The following is a 22,489-nucleotide window of genomic DNA, read 5'->3' on the forward strand; positions in this document are numbered from 1 at the left end:
TTACATTGTATTTAATTCAAGAAATCTCTTAATTATTCTTTTCATTATTCATCATTATTTTTAATAACCAAATTGGATGTCTAGGGATGTCCATTATTGACTGACGCAATCATTGTGAAGATGCTTTTATTTCTTCAGTATGCATCACCCAACCACTTCCTCCTGAACCATGAATTCTGACTTTGTGGTGGAAATGTTCAGCTATTGTGTAAAAGACTCAGCACTTTAGCTCTTGTTGGGTTACACCATCGCTGTGTGTGTGGTAAAGTTAGAGGATCACGTGGCCAAGAGATGGATGGATGTTTAGTGGCTGTAATGGTGTTTTAGATTAAGTTAATTTACCTTTTGTCCCCCACTGACCATCAGAAAGCTCCATGGGTCATGATGTATTAGGTTGAGAAAGTGCGTGTGCATCTTTAACTGGAAATGAATAGCAGTTATAAAGTCAAAATGGATGGAAAAGCCCAAATGTTGGTGATCTTTCAGCACTCAAAGTTCCCTAGCCAAATCTAAATCTGTTTCACACTGCATCTGGAAATTACTTGAGAGTGAAAATGATTGCACAGGACATGCCACTTTGGTCTGACTGTACGATACTGGTCATCAAAACCAATGTGGTGGGGTTGTTGGTTTATTTATTTGTTTGTTTAATTTCTCTTTTTCCTTTTATGGTTAATTTTTATGGATTCTTTTTGTTCTATATGCAGTGATTGTTCACTACTTGTTTTGGCGTTCGCTTACCAGCTTTATCACCTTGCACTTTCCCTTGAGTGCTAACTATATTGCATATGTTCCAAAGATAAACGTTTTAAGTAAACACTTTCTTTCCTCTCTGCTGCTGTTTTGCTTTACCGGAGTGCAGTTCCAGCAGGCTGTATCAGCAGAACTTAAAGCTCTGGGCAGAAGCTCGTACACACTGTGTGTGGACGGACCCCTCCTCATCCGACAGGCACTTCATCCTGAGGCTTCCAAAAAGGTAATGGATATTCAGGACCCTCGTTTGTAACGTAATGGGAACGAACAGAATAAATGTGCCTGGATACAGAGAAGGGCAAAAGTTTGCATTGAAAAGGAAAATGTAGCTTTATTTTACAGTTTACTTACAAGTAAAGAATTCTGAGATGCATGCTACAGGACGGTGAATGAAATCAACAGAAAACTAGTTTAAAAAAAAGACCTGACCTCCAGACAACAAAGGCATTGTGTGTATGACACAATTTTATCCTCAGGGAATGCAAACTTTTTTGCACTCAGCTGTATCGATGGAAAATTCTTAGCACCACGTGTGTGCTCGCTCGTGGTCCTTTTAAAGATATAGTATTTCATTTTTGGAGAAGGAATTAAAGCCTGATTTTGAAAGAATCCAACTGAAAAATCCCACCCCCTCCAAAAAAAAAATTCAGCCCTCCTACAAAGCCACTCTTTCAAATCACGTGAATGTGCACTACCTTATTACTGGTGTAGGATGAGTCCACAAGCGAGTGTGCCGGGGAGAGGAGAGTATTGTGTCGTTGTCATATCCTTCTACCTCATATCTTATTCACACGTAAGAAAACGCCTAACCTGATCATAATAAATGTAATTAATAAATTTGGTTATGGGCAGCACGGTGGTGTAGTGGTTAGCACTGTCGTCTCACAGCAAGAAGGTCCGGGTTCGAGCCCCGTGTCCGGCGAGGGCCTTTCTGTGTGGAGTTTGCATGTTCTCCCCGTGTCCGCGTGGGTTTCCTCGGGGTGCTCCGGTTTCCCCCACAGTCCAAAGACATGCAGGTTAGGTTAACTGGTGACTCTAAATTGACCGTAGGTGTGAATGGTTGTCTGTGTCTGTGTGTCAGCCCTGTGATGACCTGGCGACTTGTCCAGGGTGTACCCCGCCTTTCGCCCGTAGTCAGCTGGGATAGGCTCCAGCTTGCCTGCGACCCTGTAGAAGGATAAAGCGGCTAGAGATGATGAGATGAGAAATTTGGTTATTTTGGCTGCTCTTTCTCTGCCATTCTTGTGCAGCCAGGATGTTAGCTTTAGCAACATGCCTGCCTCGCCTTGTGGAAGACTCGGCGTATGTGCCATGAGTGCACGCACAAAGGCATTTAGCAGACGTTCTTATCCAGAACAACATACCCAGAACAGCCTGGGGAGCAGTTGGGGTTTAGGTGCCTTGCTCAAGGGTACTTCAGCCATTCCTAATGCTCCAGGGAATTGAACTGGTGATCTTTTGGTCCCAAAGCTGCTTCTCTAACTGTTTGGTCATGGCTTCCTGTAGCATTTCATGTATAGTTTGTAATTCAGAATTTCCAACCTAGAACTAAAAAAAAAAATAAAAGGCAGTAAAATTTCACCTTTTTTTTTTTTTTTATATAGTAGTATTTACTCAACATGGATGCATTTAGTTGGTGAACTTTATAATATTTACCACACAGGTCACTGTTTTAAGGAAGTAAATAATACTAGGTGTTCACAGCAAACAAAACGCACACTTTCATAGGCGTGTCCATGTTTTCCCATTTTGTTTTCCCACTTTAGTCATTCTTGCTGGTCAAGGGAATCAAGCCAGTAACCTTTTGGTCCCAAAGGTGCTTTTCTAACCATTATGCCATGGCTTCCCTATCCAATCATTATATTCAGACTGAATGAAATGATTAGACAGGTTTTTACAGGACCGTGACTGCCAGAGATGATGGGTTGTTTTTAATCAAAGCATTTGATCTCCTTGCAATCAGGGTGTAAAGAGAATTTCAAGAAATATAGCAAATGCTTCTTGGGGGGGGGGAATCGTCTACTCTGTCTTTAACCCATATCCTGACTTCATGTAACGCCTTTTTAAAAATGAACCTGGTGATTGTTGTACAACATTCTCTATAGCAGCATGGTAACTTAAATGTTTTTGCGTAAAGTTTTATTTAATCCTGTCCTGCCACAGAGAGACTGATGTGTGTGTTTCTCCTCCTTCCCACCTGTTAGAATTTGGTCCTGCCAGAGTGTTTTTATTCATTTGTGGATTTAAAGAGAGAGTTTCATAAATGCTGTCCCAACGCCGGTCCAGTGAAAGATCTCACCCTTCCTTCAATGCTCGAATGTATCCTTACTAGAAGCTTTTATTATTGCTTATCATCTAAAGCTATAGTTCCTGACCATCATGCTCTGTGACCTCTAGTGTTTGTCCTTTAACCCATGCCATCAGATGTGTGTCTCCCAGCAGTAAGCGAGCAGAGGGCTGGAGTGAGGGAGTTGAAGAGCATGGTGATGATCATCCAGCACATCCTGGCTGACCCTTACAGTCAGTCCACTTATTCCTGTTACTCTCCTGCTATTGCGTTTCCAATCTTAAAGCAATGAACTGTTACAGACTCTACTAAAATGTTGACGGTAGTCATGGTAAACGTTCTGGCATCGTATTTATTACATCAGTATTCAGTTTCAGATCATTTATTTGGCTTTAAGGAAGTACTCTATAAAAGAAGATGCCACAGAGAAGAGCTAATTATAATCTACCCCAGTTCCAATAATGTTTAATATGCTTTTGCTCAACATCTGCTGTCAGCTAGAATGTACATAATAAGAAGAGGATGTAGGGTGAATCCAGTTTTGGTTTTGGAATACACTTGCCCATGGCAACAAGAACATTGGTCAGGTGATTTCACAGCATTGGTGAGGTTTTGATAGTTTGATAATTTAGTAAATTAGCAAACGTGGTATCGGATTGTATAGGGAGTTATGTTCGCTGTGTATATGGAGTAAAGGTTTTACAAAATTATTCTGCTTTCAAATAAATTGACAAATTTGAGCCTAAAGGTATCCTGGGGGGGGCGGCACGGTGGTGTAGCGGTTAGCGCTGTCGCCTCACAGCAAGAAGGTCCGGATTCGAGCCCCGTGGCCGGCGAGGGCCTTTCTGTGCGGAGTTTGCATGTTCTCCCCGTGTCCGCGTGGGTTTCCTCCGGGTGCTCCGGTTTCCCCCACAGTCCAAAGACATGCAGGTTAGGTTAACTGGTGACTCTAAATTGACCGTAGGTGTGAATGTGAGTGTGAATGGTTGTCTGTGTCTATGCCCATGTTTACATTAGACCGTATCAGCGGATCATCAGATTAACGTTTTTAAAACGATTAGTGTGCACACAGCAACACCAATACACGATTCGCGTGCACACAGCAACGCCAATACACGGATACGCTCGGCTCCGCAGGCATCCTGTGCTCCAAATCACTCCGCCCTGAACAGCGAGTGCCCTCTGGAGGGTGCGCACTCCGGCCCTGCGCAGCTCACAGAGCATGCAAGTGAAGTGCACGAGCCACGATTCGGGACTGAGCCGCTGTGTGTGTGATCCCAGCGCATATCACTTACCACTTGCAAGTGGAAGGATGGCAAGCCTAAAGACAATCATAACTACACAATGGGCAGTATTTGCATCAGTATTTGCAGTATTTTCATACTTTTATACTCTTTAATGAAAGGTGATACAAGGCGGAAGTCCGCGCCGTTTTTCAGCAGTCGCGTCACATGACCAACGCCAGCGAATCAGGAAGGTGGATGTCACAGTGACGTTGTCCAATGACGACGCCAGCTAGAGCTCAGCACAGCGTATCCGCGTATTCTCAATGTTTACACAGCACCGGATCAGACACGATCTGGATTGAATACGTGGACGCTGGTGGATTCCTGTTTCCCGGCGGACAGTGCATCCGCGAAGAAAACGAGACAGATACGGTCTAATGTAAACTTGGCCTAAGTGTCAGCCCTGCGATGACCTGGCGACTTGTCCAGGGTGTACCCCGTCTTTCGCCCGTAGTCAGCTGGGATAGGCTCCAGCTTGCCTGCGACCCTGTAGAACAGGATAAAGCGGCTAGAGATAATGAGATGAGGTATCCTAGGACAAGGGCCATTTAGTGCAGCAACAAATGCATATTAAAAAAAAAAACAACGCAGCATTGATGGTGGAATGTAAATGGGTGATCTTTGTCCTAGTTTGTGAAACATTTTGCCTCATTTTTTTGCGACTGATTCAAATAATAATGTAGCCTATGCATTTCCTTTTTCTCTATACACAGTAAAATAAATGCACAATTGCAAAAAAAAGACATACCGTGCATTAGATCATATTTTCCATAACCTGTAAAGGAGGCATTGTTCTTTAGGCCCTTCTTGTTTGCGAAAGGATAACTTCTCCAGGCAGAGCTGTTATAGTTTCTTTCTTTTTCTCTCTCGCACATGTGACTGTTTTTGCAACATAGCCTATGGTCTTTAAGATGATTGTCCACTACTTAACGTTTTGACTGGATTTATTAAGCACTAAAATATATATATTTAGATCAATTGTCACATTACACTTTTTTTTTTTTTTTTTTTTCTTCCTTCTGTCCCTTTCTCTCAGGTCACGAATTTTCCTTGTTTGAGACGGTGAAGTACAAGTTTGAATCTGGAGCTTGGTGAGTGTGTTGCTAATGTAGCATTTCCCCATCCTGGCCCTGGAACATTAACTCACTCTGGGCTTGTTTATGAACTGATGAATAAAGGTAGAGGTGTTGAGGAGGCATGAGGCCTGTTAGAGAAGAGAAAAACACACTCCAGTGCCAGGATCAGGTGAAGGCGTCATAACAGTCTGAAACCAGATTGAAAGTGGTCTTCTCTATGTCTGTCCTGTAGCAGTAAGACGGAAGCTGTGGACAGTGAGACGGTGATCAGAGCCAGGGGGTTGCCATGGCAGTCTTCAGACCAGGACATCGCTCGCTTCTTCAAGGGCCTCAACATTGCCAAGTAAGAGCACGTTTTAAAGTGTAGGGTTTATCCAAATCCCAGTTAGGCCGTATGGGTGTTGATTAGCAAGCTCTTTCAGTTTCAGAGGGAGCTCCAGTGCCCATGTGACTAATTTGTGTGTTGTGTTTTTGTGTCAGAGGTGGTGTGGCACTGTGTCTGAACGCACAGGGTCGTAGGAATGGAGAGGCTCTGGTGCGCTTTGTAAACTCTGAACACAGAGACATGGCACTGGAACGACACAAACACCACATGGGCAGCAGATACATTGAGGTGAGCTGCTTCTCTCTTCAGTCTCATACTTTATCAAAACAAGATCAGTCACATCAGTGCTAAGGTACTCAACACACACACGTGGTGTACATTTCTCCCGCCATGTAGTAATGGCTACACTTTGTTGGTTACAGTACTGGCTGCTACTAAAACATGTTTCAGTTCATTTTTTTTTGGTTTTCTTGGAGTAAAATGCAGATATAAGCATTATTTAACAATTATTCATCATTACATAGTTCATTTAATTCTTATCTCGTTACTAGCCCTAATTTGCCCCGTGTCAACTTTTTTTGGAATGTGTTTCAGGCCTGAAATGGATGTATATTAACAAATGAAATGAAGTTGACCAGACAAAGCATGAAATATCTTGGGTTCATCCTGTCTGCAATGAAATACAAGTCAAAGTAAATTTAGAGATCGCTTTTTTATTTTTTTTTATTTGTGATTGTAATATATCCTGGTTAATTTCAAGTTGCAGGCTTTTAGAAATGTTGCTCCGTCTAGTCATTTAACTGGTAAATTTTTATTTGGTGGTTAAGGTTGAAAAGTGCATATAATTATATCCTTCAAGATATTTTGCTCCAAAGACGCAGCTTAAGTTTAAAAATGCATGACTAGTTAATACCGATCACAGCACATGGCCAGTGTCCTAAAGTCACCTCACCTTGGACATGATTTAAACTAATGTTGCTTTTCCACTACCAACGCGGCTGAGTTGGGCTGAGCCGTGCCGTGCTGAGTCGAGCTGAGTGGGGCTGTTGGAGTTGCATTTCGACTACAACCGCGCTGAACCGTGCTGGCTGGAAGTGGGTGGACACATTGGGTGGAGTTAGCGAAAGTGGGTGGACGTCACTTGATGTCGTTAGGCGGCGCAAACAGTGACATCAGTGATCTTTTCAGCAGTAGTCTCACGACCCGGATAGTAAACAATAAACATGGAGTCGTTAGTGTTGCTGGTCTTGGTGCTGTGGCTTGTTGTCACCGACAACACCAACAGATACTGGCAAGAGCGTATAGATGAGGCGAGGCGCATAAGGCTTCATAATTCTCGTAATTCTTCTTCTTCCAGGTTTACGGTCTTTACAGATCCCAGCGTGCTCGCGGGGCGTGTGTGGGTGTGTGAGGACACTCCTCCTCACCAATCGGTGCACAGGGGAGTGTCTCCTCACTCCCCTAGCCCCACTCGGCTCGGTTTGGCTCGCTTCAGCCCTACTTCAAAACCGTGCGAGTTTTGGGTGCTGAGTCGGGCTGAAGCGAGCTGAGTCGTGCTGCTCTGAGGTAGTCGAAACGCGAGCCGTGTCGGGCTGAAGTGAGCTGAAAAAGGGTAGTGGAAAAGGGCCATAAGTGGTGGTTTATTTAATGTTTTCGTTTCATCTCACAATAATTATAAAAATTTTTTACCGCTTTCCTCAAGACAGCCTTTAATTAGCTAACAGGTAGACTGATGTAGTTATGGTTCATGTTGTTATAGCCCCACCCATGTCTATATATACATACACACATGCACACTTGCCCCCAGGTTGATGTGTCTTCCCCCCCACCCCTTTCTGTTCCAGGTGTATAAAGCAACTGGAGAGGAGTTCCTGAAGATTGCTGGAGGTGAGTTGCTTTTATCAAGTGGCTGGTAATGTGTTTTGGAAGTCTTCAATTACGAATGAGACGCGCGCGCACACACTAAACCGCACTAACGTTTGTAGAGTGCACTTCCTTCTGATGCAGCCTCTCTCTCTCCCCTGTTTGGGTTGAATGAAAGACTCTTTTGTGAGCTGTGTGCCCGTGCTGACTCACGTCGAGCTGTTTCAGGAGGAAACTCTACTCTTGTTTCCCCGCCGCCGCCACCTGTGCCTTAGAGAGTGCGGCTTCCCCTGAGACAGAGCACGAGCAGCGGCCACTGAAAAGACCGACTCTGCCCTCTCACGCGCAGGGTGTAAAGAGCCAGCGGCAGGCCGAGATATTGCCGTGTGTGTGTGTGTGTGTGTGTGTGTGTGTACTGAGAGGGGTGAAAGTAGATCCCTAGCAAATGCACATGCACACATTTTAACTTTTTTTTTTTAAAGTGGACTTTGTACAGATTCTTAATGGATTTTATGCATTCTGTCGCACGTGCACATTTAATAGTACTTTTAGGAAACTCTGTTCGGCTTGTGTTGCTGTATTTATCCTCCTCTCTAAACATTCTGGTATCATTCCAGATCTTGGATGAGGTTGTGTGCAAAAGTTTGCATGCCCTTGGCACAAAAAAGAAGGCCCATACTAACGACATTTTATTTATTAGCATTCACATACGTTCCTTCATTATAACAGAGCAAAATTGTCCAATATGTCACATTTTAAAAGTGTACTTTCTGCTAGTGAGAGATCCTTTTATTAACTTGTATGTTTAACCTTTGTCCTGTATTCAGGTTTTGGTTCCTTCATGTAATATTGTTCATATTGCTTGGGCATTGCACATTAGTCCTGAGATCATGTTCGTGTTGTAAACAAATGCCATAAAAAAAGGTTCTTCAGATTAGAGCTGGAGACCAACAGGATCATGTGTGTTTTAATTAAAAAACAAAAACTCTTATCTTAATTTGTTGTTGCAATGCACCCAGATTTATTTGTTAGTATAATGCATCATTAAGCAGTGACTTGATCTTGGTTTCCTTCTTTTTCTGCCCACTTAGGCACGTCTAACGAGGTGGCACAGTTCTTGTCTAAGGAGAATCAGGTGATCATCCGCATGCGGGGCCTGCCCTTCACCGCCACACATCAGGATGTGCTGGGCTTCCTGGGCCCCGAGAGTCCCGTGACAGATGGCACGGAGGGGCTGCTCTTTGTTAAATACCCTGATGGAAGGCCCACGGGTGATGCCTTTGTGCTGTTTGCCTGTGAGGAATACGCCCAGAACGCTCTGAAAAAGCATAAACAGATTCTGGGGAAGAGATACATCGAGCTGTTCCGCAGTACAGCAGCTGAGGTCCAGCAGGTCAGTGCAGCAGGAGTTTAACTAGAGCTCTGTTTGGAAAGCAGATTGTTGAAACAAAAACAGGTTTTTATATGTTTGTGTCTCAGGTGCTGAACCGCTACATGTCCACTCCACTGATCTCCACACTTCCTCCTCCTCCTATGGTTCCTGTTCCTATGCTGGCTGCTTCGCCCTTCATCACCACAGGTAGCACCAGAGACTGCGTGCGGCTGCGTGGTTTGCCGTACACTGCCGCCATCGAGGACATCCTGGATTTTATGGGAGAGCACACTATAGACATTAAACCCCATGGCGTTCATATGGTGCTCAATCAGCAGGTGAGAGGAATTGGGGTTAATTTGCTTCAAAAATAGCACTGGTTTAAAAAAAAAAATATATAGATTTCTGATACGGCGGCACGGTGGTGTAGTGGTTAGCGCTGTCGCCTCACAGCAAGAAGGTCCGGGTTCGAGCCCCGGGGCCGGCGAGGGCCTTTCTGTGTGGAGTTTGCATGTTCTGTCCGTGTGGGTTTCCTCCGGGTGCTCCGGTTTCCCCCACAGTCCAAAGACATGCAGGTTAGGTTAACTGGTGACTCTAAATTGACCGTAGGTGTGAATGTGAGTGTGAATGGTTGTCTGTGTCTATGTGTCAGCCCTGTGATGACCTGGTGACTTGTCCAGGGTGTACCCCGCCTTTTGCCTGTAGTCAGCTGGGATAGGCTCCAGCTTGCCTGCGACCCTGTAGAAGGATAAAGCGGCTAGAGATAATGAGATGAGATGAGATTTCTGATACTAATAAATGTTCTTGATCTTGGTTTAACTGGTGCTTTTTATAGCTGTATCTCTATATACAGATGTCTATTTATGAAAGCATTATCCAAAGAAAATTGACTTTTTTTGGTCATTTAAACTGTAAACTTTCCCATCTCTAAGGGTCGTCCATCCGGCGACGCTTTCATTCAGATGAAATCGGCAGATCGTGCCTTTATGGTGGCACAGAAGTGCCATAAGAAGATGATGAAGGATCGTTATGTGGAGGTGTTCCAGTGCTCCACTGAAGAGATGAGCTTTGTGCTGATGGGAGGGACGCTGAACCGTAGTGGCCTGTCTCCTCCGCCATGCAAACTGCCCTGTCAGTACACTGTTCATGCTTGCTTCTGATTTACATGCAATTAATTAACCTTAAGTTGTTGTGCCTTTTTTTTTTTTTCTTCCCCTCTCTCCTCTCGGGTTTTGAAATGATGATTAACACATTAGAAAAGCTGTTCTGGAAATAGCCTCGTGTTCGTGGTCAGGTTTTGGTTTCAGCTGTTTCCTGTGCTGTGTCAGTCAGGTGAATTCAGGAGTTGTAGTATTTGGTTTGAGGGGACATAATGGTAATCCCCTACTTCCTCCAGATTGTGGGGTGGTTGTAAAATGGGAACGGAAATGAATTTGCATCTATTATTATTATTATGTACTGTGGGCTTATGATATGGCATTGACTTGCCACTTAAATATGCTATACAAATAAATGTAATTGATTCTGAGAAATTTGAGATCTAAGTTTTTAGCTGATTAAGGTTATTCAGCACAAGTATACTGATACCACATTATCATAACACAATATCTAATGGCAATTTGAAACCGCTAAAATATCCAAATAAATAATTTTTAGTTACTTTAAACCAATCGTGTAAGAGTATAGCATTTATCAACACTACTGTTTATGTTAATCGGTTAAATTGCCACTACTGAGCCTATATACTGAATGTACTCGCTACTAAAAAAAAAAATATTGTATAGATGCAATCAATACAGATATATTGGACCTCCTTGGCGGGGTGGTCGCGGTTGGGATTAAAGAAAAAACAGCTGTGCTTTGCTTCGGTTTCAATTGTTGGTTGTTGGGTATTTAGTTGTTGCAAAACCTCAGTAGAAACCTGTGGTGTGTAAGAGTGGAATGTCCTGTATGACTCAGGCAGTTGATAGCAGCACTCTGTCCTGATGCGAGCTTTCTCTGAGCGATGCATGCAGCCTGTTCTCGGTGTAGATTGTCTCGAATGCATATCAGCACAAACTTTTAAAGATTAGATTTCAGTTTCTCTTGTAGGGAGCAGTGTGAGTGCCTATGGGCCTGCTGAAAGGTGCACGACTTATAAAGCCTAGGCTTAAAGCAACACTGAAAGCGTCCTGCTTCGCACAGAGACTTGATCCCCAACCAAGGTTAGACAGGCAGAATGGGCCTCTATGAGCAAAAGCTGCATGATGGGAGAAACTGGTGGTGGCTCCTGGGTTGGAAGAGGGACATTTACTGTATATGACCTTAACCTTGTGTGTATGTGTACACATCCCATATGTGGTGAGCAGGCCCTTCCTGCATGCCACTCTTGGCTGTTTGCATATAAATATGTGTTTGGAATATTTATTTGACCTACCGAAGGATACACTTTGCTTGAAACTGAAGCACAGGTGTCACACTGACCAACCCGCCCGTTTTTCTTTTGTTGGTTGGGTTTTGGTGTCGCACTTCATTTACTTGCTACACTCTGCTTTGCAGTAATGAGCTCTGGATAGTTTTGCTATCGTTCTCAAAGGTTCTGTTTTCTCATCCTGTCGTCTCAGGCCTCTCACCACCAACCTACGCTGCATTTCCAGCTCCAGCTGCTATGCTTTCCACTGAGGCAGCTCTGTATCAGCCCCCCCTGCTGGCTACTCCAAGAACTCCACAGCCACCCACACACACCCCTGCCCCAGCTCTTGCTTACTATTCCCCTCAGCCACAGCTGTATATGAACATGAACATGAACTACACTGCCTATTACCCCAGGTATCAGTTCATACCTCGATCTCTTCCCATTCTTAACACACATGGCTGCACCATAGAGGCTAAAGATTGGATATTGATCAGAATTTATCATAATTGGTCAGCTTGGGAACAAATTTGCTTGTACTTTATAAGCCTGTATTCCTTCATACGTCTCTAGATCTTTTATATTGATTTCAGTGAAATCTATTTATATCAAGATCATCTATTTCCATAAATGCGTTCTTTTGCTCTCAGTCCTCCAGTGTCTCCGTCCACAGTGAGTTATTTCGCAGCTCCTCCAGGCTCGGTAGCAGCTCAGCCTACTCCTGCTATTCTGCCACAGCATGGTGCTCTGGTGCGCATGCAGGGACTGCCTTATAACGCAGGGGTTAAAGACATCCTCAGCTTCTTCCAGGGTTACCAGGTAAGAGGCTTTTAGCTTGGCATGAGTGCAAAGAGGATAATTGCTGACTTGTCAAGCTCACTCCCACATAGACTAGTCATAATTATGCTGTGCAGCTTGTTTCTGTTTGTCCTCCATGACTGGTACATTTTGTTATGCACGTGTACACTGCCTGGCCAAAAAAAGTTGCCGTTTGTTTAAATAAGCAAACGAGAGCCTTTTGATTGGATAATTACTGCAGTGATTTTAATGTTTCAGTTGGCAACAATTCTTTTAACCCTAACTGATGCAGTGAGTAGATTCCCATTTCTTAAGCAACCATGATGCAATATGTATCCCATGGTTGTGGAATAGATGTTACTGTGGGTCAAATTATTGGCCTGCTTCAGTCAACAAAAACAACTAAGGAGATTACTGAAATTGAGAATTGTCGTCCAGTGCCTTATAAAAACCTGGAAAGGTGGTGGCGAACTGTTAACTTTGCGAAAGAAATGCGGTTGGAAAGACTCATGTCCATGATTAGAGATCACTTAAGCGGTTGAAGTCGAATTGTAAAACGTCGACAGTAGAACTCATGGCTGTGTTTTAACAATGAAAGTAAGAGCATTTCTACACATAACGCGAAGAGAACGCCCAGGATTGGGACGAAACGGCTGTGTGACCAAAAGAAAACCTCTTGTTAGTGAGGATAATCAGAAGAAAAGGCTTCAGTTTGCTTGGGAGCATAAAGATTGGAATCTGGAGCAATGGAAAAAGGTCATGTAGTCTGAGTCCAGATTTATCCTCTTACAGAGTGATGGGTGTGTTAGGGTAAGAAGAGAAGTTCATGAAGTGATGCACCCATCCATGCATAGTGGCCACTTTACAAGCCTCTGGAAGCAGGGTTATGATCTGGAGTTGCTTCAATTGGTCAGGTCGAGGCTCAGCAATGTTATGGGGCAATAAAATGAAGTCAGCTGATGTACCGTACTGAATGACCAGGTTATCACATCAACAGATCCCCCCCCCCCCCCCCCCCCCCCCCCCCTTTCCTGATGGCACAGGCATATTCCAGGATGACAGTGCCAGGATTCATTGAACTCTAATTGTGAAATTGGTTCACAGAGCATGAGGAATCATTTTCACACACGAATTGGCCACCATAGAGTCCTGACCTTTTGTACATCAGGTCAGGTCATAGTTTACCTGCTACCGGTAACATGTACAACCCCGATTCCAAAAAAGTTGGGACAAAGTACAAATTGTAAATAAAAACGGAATACAATAATGTACAAATCTCAAAAACTGATATTGTATTCACAATAGAACATAGACAACATATCAAATGTCGAAAATGAGACATTTTGAAATTTCATGCCAAATATTGGCTCATTTGAAATTTCATGACAGCAACACATCTCAAAGTTGGGACAGGGGCAATAAGAGGCTGGAAAAGTTAAAGGTACAAAAAAGGAACAGCTGGAGGACCAAATTGCAACTCATCAGGTCAATTGGCAATAGGTCATTAACATGACTGGGTATAAAAAGAGCACCTTGGAGTGGCAGCGGCTCTCAGAAGTAAAGATGGGAAGAGGATCACCAATCCCCCTAATTCTGCGCCGACAAATAGTGGAGCAATATCAGAAAGGAGTTTGACAGTGTAAAATTGCAAACAGTTTGAACATATCATCTACAGTGCATAATATCATCAAAAGATTCAGAGAATCTGGAAGAATCTCTGTGCGTAAGGGTCAAGGCCGGAAAACCATACTGGGTGCCTGTGATCTTCGGGCCTTTAGACGGCACTGCATCACATACAGGCATGCTTCTGTATTGGAAATCACAAAATGGGCTCAGGAATATTTCCAGAGAACATTATCTGTGAACACAATTCACCGTGCCATCCGCCGTTGCCAGCTAAAACTCTATAGTTCAAAGAAGCCGTATCTAAACATGATCCAGAAGCGCAGACGTCTTCTCTGGGCCAAGGCTCATTTAAAATGGACTGTGGCAAAGTGGAAAACTGTTCTGTGGTCAGACGAATCAAAATTTGAAGTTCTTTATGGAAATCAGGGACGCCGTGTCATTCGGACTAAAGAGGAGAAGGACGACCCAAGTTGTTATCAGCGCTCAGTTCAGAAGCCTGCATCTCTGATGGTATGGGGTTGCATTAGTGTGTGTGGCATGGGCAGCTTACACATCTGGAAAGACACCATCAATGCTGAAAGGTATATCCAGGTTCTAGAGCAACATATGCTCCCATCCAGACGACGTCTCTTTCAGGGAAGACCTTGCATTTTCCAACATGACAATGCCAAACCACATACTGCATCAATTACAGCATCATGGCTGCGTAGAAGAAGGGTCCGGGTACTGAACTGGCCAGCCTGCAGTCCAGATCTTTCACCCATAGAAAACATTTGGCGTGTCATAAAAAGGAAGATACGACAAAAAAGACCTAAGACAGTTGAGCAACTAGAATCCTACATTAGACAAGAATGGGTTAACATTCCTATCCCTAAACTTGAGCAACTTGTCTCCTCAGTCCCCAGACGTTTACAGACTGTTGTAAAGAGAAAAGGGGATGTCTCACAGTGGTAAACATGGCCTTGTCCCAACTTTTTTGGGATGTGTTGTTGTCATGAAATTTTAAAATCACCTAATTTTTCTCTTTAAATGATACATTTTCTCAGTTTAAACATTTGATATGTCATCTATGTTCTATTCTGAATAAAATATGGAATTTTGAAACTTCCACATCATTGCATTCCGTTTTTATTTACAATTTGTACTTTGTCCCAACTTTTTTGGAATTGGGGTTGTACTCCAATATATAACCTGCTTCATGGTCAAGTAACTGGTGACTAAACTGGTTACCCCACTAAGCTTGCCTATGTGAGGAGGGTGAAAGTGGGCATCCTGGCAGAACCAAATACAAGCTCGGTCTCAAGGTCTGTGGTGGACCATCCCAGTCAGGTGCATTGTGGTATCACTCAAGAGCAGGGATAAACACACTTATCTTCTGGTCAACCACTGCAGCAAAAATAAATGCCAGCATGTCCTTGCATGCTGGACCACGTTTCTGTTTGCCGAGCGTTCCTAGTCCAGCAAAAGCTAGTTGCACTTTAAACTTGCATGCAGCTCTGTGAAATGGTTCCGAAGCAAGACACCCTCCTGGAGGGCTTTGATCAGAAGTTGAATGGAATCCACTAATAAAACAGTCCTCGTTGATTCGACAGACTGCAAATGATGAGTCCTGACATTTACCCCATTGAAAGTCTTTGGGATGTGCTGGAGAAGATTTTACAGAGTGGTTCGAGACTCCCATCGTCAGGACGAGATCCCTGTGAAAAATTAACGGCACTCTGGATGGAAATAAATGTGATTTGTTGTATAAGGTTGTCAAAACAATGCCGCGGTGAATGCATGCTGTAATCAAAGATAAAGGCGGTCCAATGAAATATTAGAATGTGCGACTTAAAATTTTTTTTTTTGACCAAGCAGTGTCGTATTTGTGCATATAGAAAACGTGTACAATACATATAGTGGCTGTACATGTATACATTTCTCCTGATCTCTACATACAAGCAGTTTCTGAGAAATACATCAGTTATTAGGCAAACTCAATTCTAGAGTTACCAGTTTATTATGTACACCTACCTTGTAACATCATAGGACCACTGTGTACGGCGTCATTCTTTAGAGCACGTCAGATTTCTACAGTCCTCGAAGTCTTGTCCGAGGTGGTCCTGTGGTGTCCCTTTCCACTTATGGATGGAGTAGAGGTGGCCTGCATAGCAACACGTTGGTTATATTCAGCAATTATATACCTACAAAGTGACCTATATGGACCTGATAAGCCCTAAAGAGTTTAAGTACAAAGTAGGTGTATGTAGTAAACTGGAACGGTGTATAGTAATCTATACAATGTATATATTGGGTCATGCTTCTCTTCATGATTAAGCTCACTGGACAAAACAATTAGCTGTATGTCATTTCTTCCCTAATACTTGATTACGTTTCCCCTTGCCTTAATCCTTAAGTGTGGATTCCACCATAGTCCTGGGAATTTGTGTAGCAGTTTTAACAATAGTGTCACAAAGCAGCTTTATAGAAATCTGGATTCCTGATGAACAAGAGGGAGGACTTTAGGAAGAAACCTCGTGAGGAACCAGCCTCAAATGGAAACCCATGCTCTTCTGTGTGACCCTGGATAGTCAGATTATAAATCACTATATTACGTCTCTATACTGTAAAGTCAAACAGCAGGAACCTGGGATGAGAACAGACCCGTCTTTATGACTATAGCAGCAGTTCTTAGATACAAGTCTACTCTGGTCAACACTTCCACTCGGAAAAAGCTCTTTCATATATGAACACCGTTAACGTATGAGGTAAAAACAACACGGGACGACAAATTTTCTCTCCCACTCTGTTTTCCATGACTGTAAAGGTGTCGTGTATTCCAAACTGAATGTATGCTATGAGGGGTGAGCCTCTGCGAGATGAGTAAAGCATGAGACTGGATATGATGTATAATTAATTCCAATTTCCTGACACATCTGCTGATTTTGATTTCTTTCCTAGTTTTGAATTTGTTGCCGGTCGCTTTAAGCCTAGGTCACAACCGGACGTACGATTTTTTTTTTTTTTTTTTTTTTGGCCTTGCGATTTTGCCGTTTCCCAAATCGCTTTTTTTTTTTTTTCGTGGAGAAAGACGCACGTTGGCCGTAAGTTTGTCTTGCAACCTGAAAAAAACGTAAGCGCCCGTAGAGTTTGTTTGACATGACAAAGAACCTCTGCAGCCAGTCTACGGCTCAAATCAGCACGTCACACGTGCGCCCTCCGTGCGTTTTTTTTTTTTTTTTTTTGCACGTAGACCGGCCGTAGGAGCACGTACAGCTGGCTGTGACCTAGGCTTTAGTCAGGTAGTACAAGTGTTCAGATTATGTAGGTGTTAGGAATGTAATGCTACATGTGACGATAAAGCAGGATGTAAATTTATGACCATTCAAATTGATGAAATAAAAAAAAAAAGAATTGTAATCTATCAGGCTGTGTAACCTTAGTTTGTCTGAGCAGGAGTCGTTTAGACAGCAGAAGGTACAATAATGTACAATATTGGGAATGCATGCGACTTCATTCTAGGTGGGAATAACCCGGTTCTAATGCCATGAAAATGCCCGAAGAAATGAGAAGTAGACTGAGGTAGTGCAAATGCTCATAAATGTTTATTAAGGAAAAGTGTATTTGTTAACTCTGCTTTTATTTAAAAAACAAAACAAAACCTTTTTTAGTTAATAGCATTTATTTTATATGTACCTTTACAAATGTGGGTCAGTTATTGCTGGTGATATTTTTTATTTTTTATTTTATTTTATTTTTTTTTAATTTAACAAAAGGACTATTTTTAATCTGATTTTAAACAATAAGAATTCAGTGTTGCCCTTTAATAATATTTTTTTTTTTTAATTTTTGTTTGAAAAAATATTGTGGAAAAATCAAATTGTGAGCCCAATATCGTGAATTGAATTGTTGCATGCCTAGTCGGGGTGTCGATAGCTCCTTTGCAAGATCACTGCACCATCAACCAGTGACATGTTAATTTAGTGTTTCTGATTTTTATTGGAGCTGTGGCAAAAGATTACTGTTAATGCTACGGTTTTGCTCCCATTCACACGACACCATTACCGCGTAACACGGATAAATAAACTGTTTTGAGTGTGAATGGGGTATTCGAGTTCATGGCTCATGCCTGTGTTTTACCTGCTGTTGAAAATCTCATGATTTCACGCTCAATCTGTAGTTTTTGTCCAGGGAGCTTAATTATTTTCTATATTCACCTTTGTGGCATTAATTAAGCTTTTTGTAGCCAGATATCTGATGTACAGAGCAAGGTGACTATATTTTGTATGCATGATGTGCATAAATCTCTTCTCCATCTTGGTCATCATATTAATAATGCAATATTGCCGTGTCCATTTTTTGCTTCTTTCCTTCTCCTTGTTGGCTGACCTCCAAGTAGGCGGAGTCTTCAACTGATGGTATGAACTTCAGCCCTAAGGAGTGGAGCGGGGTGGACAGGGGGTTGATTGAGGGGGAATTAACGGGCTGGTGCTTTATATTGGGATTGTGGTGTTTGTGTGCTTCTTTTTTTTTTTTTTTTCCCCTCTTTCTTTCATCCTGGTAATGTAGCAGGGTGAAATAAATGGAACTGATGTGCCACATTAGTTTCATTCCCCAGACCAAAGCTAAAAGGTGAGGGTGTGTTTAGAGCTAGCAAACACTGTGGAACAAACTCTGCTTGGGTCTCAGCTATCCGAGAGCCAAAGATCACGATTTGGGGGAAGCTGAATTCAGCTTTGACACCTGGCTGAACCACTGAAATGAAACGCTGCCCGCTCACCCTCCAAGTGTGTGCTTTTAGCTGCTCAGATGGAGCTCACACTGCGCGTGTGTGTGTATGTATTTGGGAAGAATGTGTCCTTTGGGTGGGATTTTTGTACTTTTCTCTCCGTGTGTGCGTGTGTGTGTGGTGCAGCTGGAAGTGGAAGTTGAGTTTGGGTGTGCATGTGTTTTCTAGATGTAGTTGTCTTGCTGTGCTTCTGTGGAAAGGGTTTGAGAATTTCTTTCAGGAAGTGTGACTTAAAAGTGACAAATTTTATGGCATTTGTAACTGCTTGAATTCTAGTTTTTGTACAGTTACCTACTTTGCATGCATTTTCTTTTTGTGCAAAAACATCATGGGTATCTTAAATGTTGGGTGTGCCTTGTGAACAAGGGTACAAAAATGTTGATGGTGCAAAGCAGTTTTTTTTTTTTTTTTGGGTTACAAGAAGAATGTGCATAGGCATAATCCGAAGTATCTTCTCATTTCATCTCATTATCTCTAGCCGCTTTATCCTGTTCTACAGGGTCGCAGGCAAGCTGGAGCCTATCCCAGCTGACTACGGGCGAAAGGCGGGGTACACCCTGGACAAGTCGCCAGGTCATCACAGGGCTGACACATAGACACAGACAACCATTCACACTCACATTCACACCTACGGTCAATTTAGAGTCACCAGTTAACCTAACCTGCATGTCTTTGGACTGTGGGGGAAACCGGAGCACCCGGAGGAAACCCACGCAGACACGGGGAGAACATGCAAACTCCGCACAGAAAGGCCCTCGCCGGCCACGGGGCTCGAACCCGGACCTTCTTGCTGTGAGGCGACAGCGCCAACCACTACACCACCGTGCCGACACCCCGAAGTATCTTAATTGTAGTTCCCAGAAAGCAAACACAATGGCCTCTATAATGGGAAATTATCCCCAACCAATTCCAGTCCCTCGTGTTCCTTTTTCTGTTCAAATGAATTGGCTTTTCTCCAGGCAAATTATGTGTATTGGGCTCTATGAAGCGTGTTCTAAATAAGAGTAGTCTAAGTGTTGCAGCTAATTATTATTATTATTTTTTTGTGTGTGGGTTTCTCCCTCTCTCTCCTCTCTCATGTGTGTTTTTAAATGTAATTTAATATTTTGGGAGATGGACAAACTAAGTTAATTAGGACATATTGTAGGTGCAGGATTAAGTGTCGCACGGTTGTTATTAACTGATTGGCTATGAGAAGTGTGTGTGTGATGAGGCTGTGCCACTGACTTTGGGCTGTTGTGCTGTAGTATGCTCCTGAGGATTACAGCAGTGTGATGGGAGTGAGCGATCAGGCTCGTGCTCTGGTCCAGCCCAAAGAGTGGCTCTGCCTGTAGGGGGCGCTCCTCCAGGTAAGGCCTCCCACAGCTCCAGATGTGCATGGACTAAACCAGGGCTTCTTAACTCTCATCACCAGGATCCCCTGCTCTGCACAGTTCGAAGATTTTTCCTAAGAGCTTAAAACTGCTGATCATTTGGCTGAGGTGTGAGGTGAGCAGGAACGCTTCACGCTGTGCAGCGCAGCAGGCAATGACTGACTGACTGGAGTTCAGAACCTCTGGACTAAACCGTAGTGGTTTTCTGTCTCTCACTCCCTTGGTGATTGTGATTTTACAGGTTTCCCAGCAACCTAAACTCTCTTCATACTACTTTCTTTTCTGTCTTTTCTGTCTTTCCTGTGATGTCTAACCCTGATTAAGATTAATTCCTCTCTGCACTTTGACATTTGATTGACAGCTCTGCTCTCGGGTGTGGATGCTTTTTGAGGCGGTGACATCAGCCGCCTTCTGTCGTTTTGCAAAATTTCTTTCCTGTTCTGGGATTGATAACATTGTAATCCTCACTAATCCAAACTCTCTTTATTCTCCATAGGATAGATCATAAATCGTGCAGCTTTGATAGAGAATGTGCCAGCAGCAGACCTAACCTGATTGATTTTTCTTCCTGCGGGTCCCTTTCTGCTCTTATTTTTCCTTTGTTCTGTGATCAGGGTTGCAGTTTGTGAACAGCAATCAAGCTTTTAAGGTTTAAATCTTAAATCGACATACTACAGATCCAGCATGACGTGATACGTTTGTGCGTTTAATTCTTTCCCAGCTCCAGGCGGACTCTGTGCTCGTCTTGTATAACCTGAGTGGCCAGCGGAGTGGGGAGGCGCTCGTCACCTTCCCCAGCGAGGAGGCAGCGAGGCGTGCTGTGGCCGAGCGCTCCAACCTTCCCCTCTCTGGCCACCCTGTCCGCCTGATGTGCTGCGAATGAGCTAAACACTCACCACTTGAAGCCGACTCCAGGAACGAGCGAGGTCTGCACTTCACCCCGGATAACCTCACTCTCGACCTCTCCCGACGCTGATCTGACCCAGGCACACAGGGAGTCAGTCTTTTCCTCAAGTTTCTCACGTGCTACTGCTGGTGGAGGTGCTAGCATGATGGAAATACATGAACTCGATGTATATATGTATTTGTACATGAAATACGCCTACCGTTAAAATGCCTCATGTATAAATCAGTGTGGATATGGAGAACTGATGTATATTCTTCCGAGTTGTGTTCTTTATGCAGATGAGCCTAAATGTTCAGGCTAAAATCCCTTTAGCTCTTCCTATGGGAGAAATCCCACAATGAGGATTCACTGTGTTTTTACTCAAAGACAGTGCAATATACAAAGGCTAAGCCATACAGCCTGCAAGTGTGATGCAAAAAAAAAAAGGAATGAAAACTACTGAGTGCTGTTTAATGCCACTACTGAATGTACAGCAAGCTTCTAAAATGCCAATCTATGCCTCAACCTCGCGACTGTAGCCAACCTGCTCCGTGTAATTGTTGATCATATTAATTATTGTGTAAGAAATGAGACTGGGCGTGTCCCTTTATCTACTCGAACTTTATTCTTAGTTTAATCAAATCCAGAACAGAGCCTTTTTTTTTTTTTTTTTTTTTTTAATTTAATGTGAGAAACAAGCCGTCATGCTTTTGTCTGATCTGCATGACTTTCTTTTGCAGCCTTTATTACTGAGAGATTTTCTTTCCTAATCTGTCTAAAGCGATTGGAGAGGCCTTCGGTCATCATAGTGTCTTTACCCGGTCCTTTTTGTGCCATTGCTACACGAGCCAGAGTTCAATACCAGCTTGAAAAAGTTCAGCAAGCTTCTCTGGCACCTGAGTGGGCATTTAGGTTTTTTTTTTTAAACCAAGTTTGAAACTTGTATGAAACTGAAAATATCATTTATGTAACAGTTATATATAACAATAAAACATTTATTCTGAAATCTCAGACCTCTTTCTTTAAACAATAAGTGCCATAATTATTAGCACCCTTGAGGAATGTATGGAGGATGTGCATTGTCATTTTTGTAGGTTAGACTCAAGGAAATGTTCAAGTACAGCTGTTTTTGCGTGGACGCTGTATAGAGATCTAGAGCCGTGGCTACACTTATTGACACCTTAAGTGATTTTTTTTTTTTTTGGGCTGTTGTGAAAGTAGAAAACTTCTCATCTCATCTCATTATCTCTAGCTGCTTTATCCTGTTCTACAGGGTCGCAGGCAAGCTGGAGCCTATCCCAGCTGACTACGGGCGAAAGGCGGGGTACACCCTGGACAAGTCGCCAGGTCATCACAGGGCTGACACATAGACACAGACAACCATTCACACTCACATTCACACCTACGGTCAATTTAGAGTCACCAGTTAACCTAACCTGCATGTCTTTGGACTGTGGGGGAAACCGGAGCACCCGGAGGAAACCCACGCGGACACGGGGAGAACATGCAAATTCCACACAGAAAGGCCCTTGCCGGCCCCGGGGCTCGAACCCAGGACCTTCTTGCTGTGAGGCGACAGCGCTAACCACTACACCACCGTGCCGCCCAGTAGAAAACTTTCAATGCATAAATTGTGCATGAATAATTACTCAAACTTCCACTAGGGGGGTTTGGTTCCTGATTG

The 22,489-nt window shown here is 43.2% G+C and overlaps 1 protein-coding gene across 3 annotated transcripts in view; it reads left to right on the forward strand.

Annotated features, from left to right (window-relative positions):
• Positions 1 to 21,811, forward strand: part of esrp2 (epithelial splicing regulatory protein 2) — a 31,963-nt gene extending 10,152 nt beyond the window's left edge. For 2 of the 3 annotated variants that reach the window (XM_060911462.1, XM_060911461.1), the window contains 14 exons: positions 863 to 976; positions 2,958 to 3,072; positions 3,178 to 3,273; positions 5,363 to 5,417; positions 5,635 to 5,745; positions 5,883 to 6,015; positions 7,572 to 7,614; positions 8,682 to 8,983; positions 9,070 to 9,300; positions 9,895 to 10,093; positions 11,566 to 11,770; positions 12,005 to 12,173; positions 19,794 to 19,895; positions 20,641 to 21,811. In XM_060911462.1, the coding sequence (XP_060767445.1) occupies positions 863 to 976; positions 2,958 to 3,072; positions 3,178 to 3,273; positions 5,363 to 5,417; positions 5,635 to 5,745; positions 5,883 to 6,015; positions 7,572 to 7,614; positions 8,682 to 8,983; positions 9,070 to 9,300; positions 9,895 to 10,093; positions 11,566 to 11,770; positions 12,005 to 12,173; positions 19,794 to 19,880 (1,860 nt within the window). In that variant the 3' untranslated portion in view covers positions 19,881 to 19,895; positions 20,641 to 21,811. Of the gene's footprint in view, positions 1 to 862; positions 977 to 2,957; positions 3,073 to 3,177; positions 3,274 to 5,362; positions 5,418 to 5,634; positions 5,746 to 5,882; positions 6,016 to 7,571; positions 7,615 to 8,681; positions 8,984 to 9,069; positions 9,301 to 9,894; positions 10,094 to 11,565; positions 11,771 to 12,004; positions 12,174 to 18,153; positions 18,176 to 19,793; positions 19,896 to 20,640 lie in introns of those variants that run through there. The other variant, XM_060911463.1, reaches the window with a different exon arrangement.
• Positions 21,812 to 22,489: the final 678 nt, after the last annotated feature.

Source organism: Neoarius graeffei, chromosome 27 (assembly GCF_027579695.1).
Source record: "Neoarius graeffei isolate fNeoGra1 chromosome 27, fNeoGra1.pri, whole genome shotgun sequence".
Taxonomy (NCBI): Eukaryota; Metazoa; Chordata; class Actinopteri; order Siluriformes; family Ariidae; genus Neoarius; species Neoarius graeffei.